We start from the raw sequence: 11,883 nt of genomic DNA on the forward strand, positions 1-11,883 counted from the left end.
GGATCATACAATAAGTGCCAAACCAAAGAGAGGGAGGAAGGACTTTTTCACCAGTCCTCTCAATCTGTATGCATATGAAAAGGCTGGCATGGAAAATTAAGCATACAACTCCAAACCTGAATGATTTTACAACTTTCCCGGCACAGAGAATAGAGAGAGAGCCAAAGTGGAACGTCACTTCCTGCTTCAGCAGCACTGTACCAGATATTTTCATCCGCCATTTATTTTCCCATAGAAATTTCATAAAATGCTTAGAAAAAGAGAAAAAGTGTTTTACTTGTTCAAACCAAACGGTACAGATATATTTAGAAACAGGAGAGATCACATAACATTTCACTCGGACCAAAACGTTAAAAAAAATGCGGGGTTAAAAAAATAATAATTCAATGTTGTTTTTTTTACGTTTTGGTCCGAGTGAAAAAGTGAAATGTTCTATGGTCTCTCCCGATTCTAAATATAGCTGAACCGTTTGGTTTGACGAAGTAAAACTCTTTTTATAAGCATTTTAAGAAATGTCTATGGGAAAATACGTTGCGGAAGAAAATCTCTGGTACAGTGCTGAAGCAGGAAGTGACGTTCACTTTGCCTCTCTATACGTCTTCTTAACCTTCCACCAATTTCCTTTAAAAAAAAAAGTGGGAGAAGAAAAAAGTGGTTGAAGTGATAATGGCTAATCCACAACAAACAGCCGAGCGGTACTGTAGCTAGCAGAGAGTGGTTGCTGTGTGTGGCGTTTGAGGCTGATCTGAGAGTCTCCTGGTTAGAAAGCAGACTGACTGAGAGAGGGAGATTAGGCTATCAGTGGTGGCCGCCGGCGCTGCAGGGCAAGTCACATTAGACACAAAGTCTTCAAGAGCCTTCAGATGTTATCGCTGCTAGTTTTCCTCTCCCTCGCTCACATTGTGCTAATCTTATTAAGCTGCATGAGAAAAGCCCAACACAAGGGCGCGCACACACACACACACACACACACACACACACACACACACGCTACTCCACAACCTCCTGGTCTTTACCCAGAGCCGATCAGAGCCTCTCAGAGAAGAAGCAGCTCAGATCAGGCGGGTATTTCATATAAAACACGACTGATGCAAATCCAAGGCCACTTGAGCTAAGATGTTTCAGATGAACGGGCGAGATGTGAATACAACTTACTGATGGATGGATGAGAGAGAGAGAGATGGACAGCATGTCACCCTGCACAGCGACTTGCAAGCTGCTGCAGCAGCAGCATGTGATGTGTTTATGCATGACAGCATGCTGGTGATCAGGAAAGGAAAGGACCATGAAAAGCCCACAAATTAACAACCAGCATGCGTCAAACAAACCTCGGTAAAACTGCTCTTTGGAGGATAAATCAAAAATAAGGGTCGTCCGACACACTGCCCGCTAACTTCTGAATTGAACTTAGTTGTATAGGTTTTTGCCTGTTCTCAAGTCACTTTAATAAACATGGGTCAGTCTCCTCTCCTTCATTGTCAATGTCGCCCCCTAGAGGCACAAAGTCAACTTTACAGTGTGACTGACTAACGGACGGACGGAGATCTATCCATAGTCCCCCCCCCTTTGGTGGGGGACAAAAATGGGAAAGGTTCAAACTTCAAAAGTGTGTTGTAAGTCCCCAAAAAATCCAACGTGCGCTCTGATCGTTTGGTTTCTGCTGCACTCATTATGAATTGCAATCGTGATCCATTGTATAAATGAGTGAGCAAGTGTCACTAACACAGAGCACCTGATTCAATGTGCACAATAGAGCTCAACAGGCACGTGACTTTTCGTGATAAATTCCGATAAATCCAAATATAACGAGTTTTAAGGCTTGCCTTGAACCAAGGCAGCGTTGTTACTTTTGTTGTTTTTTTGCTTTGTTTTGTAGGGGGGGGGGGTGCAAAATTCCCATCCCTAGTGTGCACTGCAGAGCCTGCTGAAACACACAGGCCAGAGGGGGGCGCACTGCAGAGACAGTAGCCTGCTGAAAAACACACAGGCCACACTAACTTGTTCTGGGCAGATGGATTTGTCACTGCAAATCCAAAACAACCCACCAACAGACAGAAATATATCCTTTGTGATGGATGGATGAGTGTGGCTGCAGCAAGTCCTTCCAGAGTCATGCTCACAGCATTCCATATCAGCCCCCCAACCGCTCAACCAATATCCCAATATTCCCTGTTTATTACCACTGAATATCCGCAGCCTAAAGCATGGTATTTAAAGCATGGTATTTAAAGCATGGTATTTGGCCAGCTCTACATTTCAGACAACTTTCACACAGCTCATGAGGTCAACGGGGAAAATGTGATTGATTCTGCACTTTGCAGCAGCATTTGTTGTCACACTGATGAGTCACAATGTCCTGATGTCTGGATGATGATTATGTCATAATATGAGAGAGATGCACACAACACTTTTCCAAACCATTTTGTGCCATTTCCAAACTTTTTCAATGCCTCGGCTAGAAATAACAGAGTTCTTCTTCCAGACCGGTGTAGGACCCATTGGGGGATAACGCAACACGTGTGAGAGAACAAGAAGACTGTTTTAAGTGAGCGGTTCCTCGAGGTCGGCGCCTCCTGGGCCCGGTTTCCTCCCGATGGGGAAGCAGTGGAGGGTAAAGGAAGGTTGAAGCACAGCGTCTGTCTGTCACCTGGTTTGGCCTCTTGGTCTTCAACACGCCGCGTTTCAGGAACCTTTCATCAAAGATTTGCAAGAACGCCAGAGGCCTTATTTCAAATAGCAGAGAACTATCATTCACTCATGAATGACGCTGTGCGCCCGGCTGCCCTTTTACTGAACCTCAGGAACATTTTTACCCCCATAAGAAGAAAGAGCGCAGTGCAAGCTGTGTTCAGTACAGCTGAACAATTAGTCCCGTTAAAATAAATTAACTTCTGTAATTTACAAATTGTAGAGGCTGCAATTAATTGCTTAAGAAAGGGAGGGGCATCCAAAATGGATTTCTGAACAAGGTGTTCTAGAGCTGCTTTGGACACAGAATCAAGTACAATGGAAAAATATTTCATCATAAATTCTGCTCACAGACACGTTTTTTATATACCGTATATAAAATCAGTTTTCTGTGACCAATTTCAAAGTTCTGAAAAATGTACGACAAGAAAATCTTGATATGAATCAGTTTAAATCGCTATTGAAATATTTTGTCAAATAGTATTATATATATATATATATATATATATATATATATATATATATATATATATTATTTTTATTTTTTTTCAGTCCCAATGCAAAACCACTTCCATATCACACAAGAAGGCACTAGAGCAGGGGTGGGCAACATTTTTTCCCTGAGGGCCATACTGACTTACATCAAGTGAGCGAAGGGCCACACATTGGAGATTATACCTGCAGTGCCAACACTCCTGATTTTCGCAGGAGTCTCCCTATTTTGTAAACCTCTCTTCTTGTGATTGGTAATTTCTTGTTAATCTCCTGATATAATAGTGATACAAATCCAATGGCTGTAGCAAATGAGATTTATTGACATAATTCTGCCTTTTATTGAGTTTTTGGGAGTGGTTTTTTTTTTGTCCGGCCCTGGGGCAAAAGCGGCCACATTACTTTTAGCCTTTTAGTCATAAAGATTATTGAAAGATAGCCTATTCCATAATCCAGACTGAAATGTTATAACAGAAGTGGAGTATTGGCCAGAATGACATGAGCATTTGGACACTTATTCAGCGGGTATCTTGCATGTTGCGTTCAGGTGCACTGTAAAAAATAATTATAATCTTTCTTTTTTTTTGCAATTCCATCGCGGGCGGCCCGCGGGCCGTATTTTGCCCATGTGTGCACTAGTGGGAGAGAAAACCAAGCAGCGGAGACACTGTGGAGTGAAACATCATCCATATCACTGGTTGACCTCCTCAGTATTAGGACAATTATTAATTGTCTCCCCAGCTGTTTCTGCCTCAAACATCTGCTTTTACTCATTCTGTATTTTAGAAACAGTTTACTAAGGAATATTTGTTGGTTGACTTTGGTTACAACAGCAAACGGCTCTGAGGCACGTTTTAATGCAGGACTTTTAAAGTGGGGTTCCCACACTCAATTGAACTTCAAAATGAAAGACTTCACGGTCTGGTTTAGTGAAATTCAAAGACTCAAAATTGGCATGCTTTGGCACAAGACGTGACATTGGTCAAACAGAAATCTACACACGCACCAGTTTTTACTCCTGATCTTATCAAGTCAATAAATCCTGGTGAAATCCCTCATTTTCAACCTACTGCTGTATACAAATCTCCTTCACTGGCCTGGGTTTTCCTCGGGAAGTGTTGACGCTGAGATGTTACAGAGGTGAGGCATAGTGAGGAATTGAGTGCTATATAATACTCATTTTTTAAAATCAAGTCCTGTCTGTGACATCCATTCATTTTCCAAAACTTTGTTCAAAGCCTTGTTTTATTTCTCTCAAATCCCCAAACTTTCAAAAGGATTTTCAAGGCCCGTGGGATTCCTGTCAAATGCATTTTGGCACCAAATGTGACCGACTGCCATCTTTGATATTTGGCTTCAAGTTTGCCTTCAGTATAGAAATGTCACACCGATCAATACTTCTCCTCAGCCTCTCATACCTGCATACTTTTCTCATGCACATTTATATCTTGAGTAGAGCTGGGTATTGGTTCAAATTTCAAGAATCGATTCGATTCCGATTCACAAGGGTGGGAATCGATTAATCCCGATTCGATTCGATCGATTCCGATTCGATTAATTTCAATATCGATTTGGTTAGTGATACCAAAACGTTTTTTGAGCTGTAACCTGAATTACATGACTGTCCAGTTATGTAACACAGGGGTTCCCAACCTTTTTTGCGCCAAGTAGATACATGGGGGAAAAAAGTTGCAGACCTGTTGTCAATTTTAACGGTTTTAGTTACACATATATTTACTCACCAGGTGGTGACAAAGGGTAAATAACAGCCTTTTCATCTGTCAATAAAGACACTTATGCACAGTGATTTGATTTCAGCCTATATAATTTCTAAAAGTAGATATTAATGATCAAACATTTCCATTCATGTAGCCTACAGTATTTATGTTTTTGTTTAAACTACAAACATAAATAAACGTCAACTCGAAACTATGTTTCAACTACCACACACAGCATAATATTTTAGCCTGTTTATTAAAAATAATAATAATAATAATAAAAGAAAAATCGATCTCTGGACATATGAATCGATAAAGGATTAAAATAAAATCGATAAAAAATCGGAGAATCGATTTTTTGAAGCCAGCCCTAATCTTGAGACTATTTTGTCTACAGCTATGCCCTGTAGTAAACAGTGTACATTTATATCTTGAGACTATTTTGTCTACAGCTATGCCCTGTAGTAAACAGTGTGCTTTGCTGCACGGGGTTTGATCTCCCGCCCAAATTAAACCTACAAGGTTGGTAGGAGGAGCGCCCGGGTAGTGCAGCGGTAGATTCCCTGCCTACCAACATGAGGGTCGCAGGTTCAAGCCCCCATGTTACCTGCAGGTACCGTGCGGGTGGGAAAGCCGGATGAAGGTTATGTGTCCTGGTCACTGCTCTAGTGCGTCCACTGGTCAGTCGGGGGCGGCCTGTTCGCGTCTGGCAACTGCATATGCATCGGAGGAAGCATGGTGCTAGTCTACAACTCTCCCCAAATCGGCAGAGGGGGGTAGAGCAAGGACCGGGACAGCAGGGGGAATTGGCCAAGTACAATTGGGGAGAAAATAGGAAAATAATCTGAAAAAACTTGATTAAAAAAACAACATGGTTGGTAGGACTGATGTCAAAGCAGCACTTTAACAAGACCATTTGTGTTGAAGGATGCTTTTTGGCAACCATCAGTCACTTATCATTAGAGAGTGGCATTCAAATATCAGACAGACAACAGCAGGAGAATGAGGAGATTTCAGTGAACTTGAGCGGAGACGCTGAGCCGGGCCTCATCCAGATGCATCATATTCACTCAAGACGGGGGGGAAACGGGTCGGCTCCGCGGTTTGACCGACCCGTAACGGAAACGCCACGAGTTCGATCCCTGCAGCAGCTGCGTGTCCTTGACCGTTACACCTGCTTGCTCAATTTGAAGTCACTCTGGATATGAGCATCAGCTAAATGCCAGAAATGTAATGAAATCATGATGAAGGGAACTGATCCCACATTAACGCTTGGCAAATCAGGGATTGTTTCCCCATATTTGACTTTTTCCTGAGGAGCAATGTTGAACCAATACTGAGCGCGCTATCAGGCGGGATCAGCGCTAGAGCCGTCTGGGGATTTGCTGAACGCTCCGAATACCAAAAATGGAACAAAATCAAGAGTATGATTACAAGGTTATTTGCTCGTGCTTTAAAAAAGAAACACGCTGGAGAATGACTTCCAGTTGTTAGATTAACAAAAAAGTCTTTCAAATTCAACAACACACAGACACAGCAGAGTGGCCAGTGGTTACAGAGACTGTTCATCAAATGGATGAAGAAGACAAGCTTCAAGCGAGGTTGCATTAAGACTTTCTCGTCGCCTGTCATTTTTGACAGACGGGGTTCTAAAAATTCTGTCATCATATTATTAGTGTTAAAATGACAGACAGCCTTCAGATTAAAAATAATAATAATCATAATCTGTAAAAGACGGATAATATTCAGTTAACGAGACCACAAGGCCGAGCGTCCGCCCTGCTGAAGTGTCCTTGAGCAAGACACTGAATCCCTTTAGCACAGTGATACTCAACTTGCAACCCGGGGGCCAGATGTGGCCCTGGCCCGCGATAGTAGGGCTGGGCAATATAATCGATACGGCAATATATCGCGATATTTTATTTCCCGATACTGTATCGATACTTGGACGCCAAGTATCGCGATATAAAAAATAAATAAAAAAAAATGCAGGCCATGCCATGCCAGGCCAGGCCTCTGCATCTGGTGATTCCCACCCCTAATCGATACTGTATCGATATTCCCAATATCGATGTGTTCAGTAACACTCAACACTCAGAAATTTGTTCACTAACTGATCAGTATAAAGTGATGTACATATTATTACACTACCTGGGTGGTACACAGTGTGTTGTATCTTTACCTCTATTATTTAATTTTGAGTCAATTCTGTAGAATATCGCAATATGTATGGCATCGCAATATATCGTGATACAATCGTATCGTGACCCAAGTATCGTGATACGTATCGTATCGTGAGATCCTTGCCAATACCATAGGAGCAATACAATAGGCAGTAGGTACTTAACTAACTTAACCCATCTACAGTATTCTGTGTGCACAAAATTGTCAAGACTAAACTCCAGCTGGCATCGCCAAAACCTACAATCCACTACAGAAACAAATAGATTATCATTTGTTTATTAACTGGCCCCATGGCCTCCTGTCATTTTGCAAAAGTGGCCCCCGGGCAAAGTAAGTGGAGTATCCCTGGCCCTAGGAGCTCCAGGCTGCTGCTCTGTACCTGACCCTGACCTCTGAGGCACCCCTGTGCAGGGAGAGGGGGAGGCAGGCAGGCAGGCAGGCGGAGGCAAGAGAAGAGACAATCTCCCAACAGGGAAGCAGAGAGACAGCGTCACATTTCCAAGATCAAAAGACGCGTCGTTATCAAAAGAAGAAGAAGAAAAAGTGCACGAGCAGCCACTGGTCAGCGAGGAGAAAACCACTCTTCTGTATAAACGATGCATTGTGTTAGTAATCATACTCGGTCAGCAAAAAGGCATGAGGGAGGCGCGGATCGTCTCTACTATCAGCCTTAGTTGGAGGGGGAGAGAACGTCTAGCTGCCTGCCTCTGACATCCTACGCCGACTTTTCTTCACAGAAACTTCACAAAGCAGCTGCAACTGGCGTCCTGACACCAGTGTAATACTCAGCGTTGTCGGTGGACTCGGCTGTCAGGTCTCCGCTTCTCTCTCCTGCCTCGCCAAAACATTTTTACAGGTAATTACAGCAACTTCAGACTCCAACAAGCCACCAGTCCCTTTGCTTGTCTTGGCTGCCAAGCGACACAGGTGGAAAAACTCGGGAAGAAACGCAGAGAGATTTTTTTGTTGTTTTACGCAACTGTGATGTTACAACAGGCTCAGTCACCACCAAGTTCTACTTCTCATCTTGTGCTGTTGGGCCCTAAAAGATGTCAGTTAAATAAATAAACAAGCTATTTATAAAGCGCTTCCTGACATGGGGATAGTTAGTTGGCCTAGTTGTATTTGTTAGAAGCTCAACAAATCAGATCATCGGTGGGCTTTCAGTGACAAGCACTTCAGGTGCGCTCAAAGAAACGAAGCCGTTAAGACAAACGCAATAGCGATTTCAAAATATGAGTAGTGTTACAGAACCTGGGAGGATAGGTTCCCACATAAATCAGATCAGAGAAACCAGACACCAAAGCTCCATAACTACTTCCAACAGACGAACAGAGCTAAACCATTGTCTTCTGGGCTTCCTAGTAAGCCATTAAACCAAATTACACATTTCTCAGACGAAAAACAAACAAACAAAACAACCCTAATTCATGAGCTATTTCCTCATATATCCCACGGGAAGGTTTACAGTGGCTTTACACCTTCATATCATGACGGTCAGTAGTGTCAAGGAAGACCTCAGTAAGTTCAGCCATCCCTGAGCCTTTTCTCCTCTGCGGCAAATGGAAACTTGGATGATTATTATTTGTGAAATCAACTGTTAACTGGCTGCATGTCATCATCTGTGAACAGTCCAGCATTTAAATGAGCCGCTACACTCAGTCACAACATTGACCTCTTGAACTGGAAGCCTCTTACACACACACGCACACAGATGAGTCGCCTCTGCCGTAGGAACAGGATATGAACCAATGTCCTACTGTTGCTCCGTTAGTGTAGGTTAAGGCTGCAAGCGTTTTTCCTGCCACTACAGAGATGTAATCCCTGCAGGCAGGTGACAAGTGAGAGAAATATGGTTTCATGGCGGGGGGGAAGGAGAGCAGAGAAGGCAGCATGCAACGCACAGACAAAACCACAAATGCCAGCTGTTGGGGAGAGAGAGCGGCATTTACATCAACGGCAGCCAAAGTGTGTGGAGAGACTGAGGTTGCATGCTAGACACGTTACAGCACCCAGATCTGCTCAATCAGGATTGCGATATTGAACCCAGGAGCCTTCAGGCTATACCATTTTCAAAAAGGAATAACCGCCATTAGTCCACGGTTTAAGGTTGTTACAGAGAAAATGCGTCTGGAGTGCGTTCTCCAAAACTATGTTCCAGCCTTTAACACGAGACAGAGGATGCATTTGGCCAGAGATTTCTTTTTCGTCAAAGACAGACCAGACTATTATTTTCTGGCTGGGTAAAAAAAAAAAAAAGGCAAGTGAGTAAATAGCCCCTCCATGTCATTAACAAATGTACAAAATCGACATTGCTTTGCCTGTCAAAATATTGTACTTGTGCTGCTTCCTGGTAGAAGGAAGCTGAGAGGCTGGATCCTGCTGGCTGCATCTTCACATTTGTAAACACTTCCCACATGCTGCCCGAGAGGAGGAGAGCTGCATGGCCCTGCTACTTACCTAAGGTAGTACTGTTTTAAAGCAAATGCAGCGTTGCCACAACTCCTTGGGAAGTGAAAGTCTTCTCCAAGTTCAGACCATTGGTTTCTGTCAGAGACCTGCAATGTCAAATGAAATCAGTTGGTTGGGGAGATAAAATATCGGCCACAGCAAAAAAAGGTCGTTAAAATTCAACCATCTGTTCTGCTTCAGGGTCCCTCAATAAGGCAGTATCACAATCCCTAATCAATAACTTTGATAACTGCTGAAAATTTCTTAACATTTTTGAAAAATGTTAAATAGTATATAAATGGTATTTGCATAATAACGTTGGCCATCCATGCATATTTACATTTGACACATCAGTTAGTAGCACTGCCTGGCTTTCCTTAGGCTACTACCATTACTGTTGTGGCTAGTTAGCAGTCTAGCTAACAAGCTAACTTGACTTTTCTGTCTTGGACGTGAAAACCCTATCGGGCCCAACTCCAGACAACTAATTGCCTCCATCAACCACACGCTTTAGCTGGCAGCGACCCGTCTCGATATGGGAGTCGGTTTTGGTACCGTTTACTGTGTTCACTACATGGGCCTGTGGCTGTGAGGCCTACATTTCGTGATCAGCCATGAAGCCAGAGAAAGATGGCTATGGCGAAAAGAAAAGCGTGAAAACTGTCGGTGACAAAAGGCCATGTCCTCAGCTGTGTTTCCCCAGGCCGATAATCGATGTTAAACGTGCCCGCTAATTTTGAGTCGCTCCAACTGCACTCTGACTCCGGAGCGGTCGGACTTTCAATTCAAAGCCCCAGCACAACAACACAAGCCAGCACATTGCATAGATAGACGGCAAACTAGCACAAGGCCAAAACCGACCCTAATCTTCCCATACAAACATTTGGGGATGGGTACACTTGTCATTGGGTACCAAAACAGAGTTGCAGAGTGGTCCACCCGCCGAGGAGTCCACACAGACAGCTGAGTGTGGAGAAAATCCACTTTTAGTTCCCAGTACTCACCTTAGCAAATCCACCTAAAGAGACGACTCTGATATAGAGAGCATTCAGATCCAGCTCTTTCCCACCCACGATAGGAATCTTCTTAAACGGTGATCTGGTGAGATAGCACATGAAATAACGGCAGATGGGTTTAAATAACAGTTTAATGTCATTCGCAGGCATGTGCAAAGAAGATTTAAAGTTATATTTCTTATGGATAAAGACGCCCCATTCTCACCCTCTGCTTTGGTGAAATTGCCGCAGCTCGTCCAGGAAAGCCTGTCCTTTCCTTCGCTGATCTGGTAGATTTTTCCCCGTCGAATTTGCCATTGTTTTTGCATGCAAAAACGGTTAAAAGCCCACTTCAGTCGCTTCCTAAGACACCAAGGATCCCATACTCCGCCGGCGCTCAGTCATTCGCGAAGCTGAGTGTTTAAAAAAGTTAAAGAAATAGCTGATAGCAAGAAGAGCGCCAGCTCGCTAATAAAGACTGATGCACACAGAAAGCAAGCAACCCGATTCAGCCTGGACTAAGTTCCAGCCAACAGTCACAAATACGACCGATTTTACCGGTAGATTAGCCACGCCATGGCAGAAGGTGTTGAATTAATGGTTTTGGTCGCGGTTGTATCGTTTGGAGTGGTTTGACAGTGTGTTACGGACGCTATCGCACACACTGTAGAGCGGCAGAGGGATCCAGTTCTCAGACAAAAAGATGTGAAGGCCGCGCAGTGAGCCCGACCTGCCATGCGCACTGCAGCGCCATCTGCGGCCACAGGCGGCACTGCGGCCAGGGGCCATAGCAGTCTGTTGGAACAATAGACTGTTTTCTTTTTTAGGGACCATCTGACAACTAACCTGTCTGCTGGAAAACGACCGGCCGGCAGGGCGGTTTGTCAGATTGTCCCGTGGGGGGAGGGGACCATTCTAATTAATATAGACCACTTATCCCAATCAGGCCTGTCATGCATGGTAGACCAGCATTTTATTTGTGGAAGAGTGTTTGCCAAATTTAGATAGATAGATAGATAGATAGATAGATAGATAGATAGATAGATAGATAGATAGATAGATAGATAGATATATAGATAGATAGATAGATAGATAGATAGATAGATAGATAGATAGAGGTAATATGCTTCATATGATGATTTCACATCCTAATGATGTATGTCAGAATGAAAAGGTGTGCAGTCTGTTTGTTTCAAGAATTTTGGCCGGCGACAGCTATGCCGTTTTACGTGCGATCGGGCTGAAACTTTCAGGAAGTGTAAAGAGCTGACGGAGCCAGATTTTTAAATTATGGCAGATTAATTGCCCTAAGGCTGATTGCCCTAAGGCTGAGGCTATAGTTCAGTGATGATGTC

The 11,883-nt window shown here is 43.5% G+C and overlaps 1 protein-coding gene across 1 annotated transcript in view; it reads right to left on the reverse strand.

Moving 5' to 3' along the window:
• The window catches only part of arid2 (AT-rich interactive domain 2), a 79,847-nt gene extending 68,789 nt beyond the window's left edge, over nt 1-11,058 (reverse strand). Inside the window, exons 1-3 of the mRNA XM_083655746.1 lie at nt 10,755-11,058; nt 10,538-10,631; nt 9,543-9,640 (exon numbers count right to left, since the gene is read on the reverse strand). Of these exons, the coding sequence (XP_083511872.1) occupies nt 9,543-9,640; nt 10,538-10,631; nt 10,755-10,846 (284 nt within the window). The 5' untranslated portion in view covers nt 10,847-11,058. The remainder of the gene's footprint in view (nt 1-9,542; nt 9,641-10,537; nt 10,632-10,754) is intronic.
• Between the last annotated feature and the right edge of the window lie 825 nt (nt 11,059-11,883).

Source organism: Poromitra crassiceps, assembly GCF_964638095.1.
Source record: "Poromitra crassiceps genome assembly, chromosome: 2".
Lineage (NCBI taxonomy): Eukaryota > Metazoa > Chordata > Actinopteri > Beryciformes > Melamphaidae > Poromitra > Poromitra crassiceps.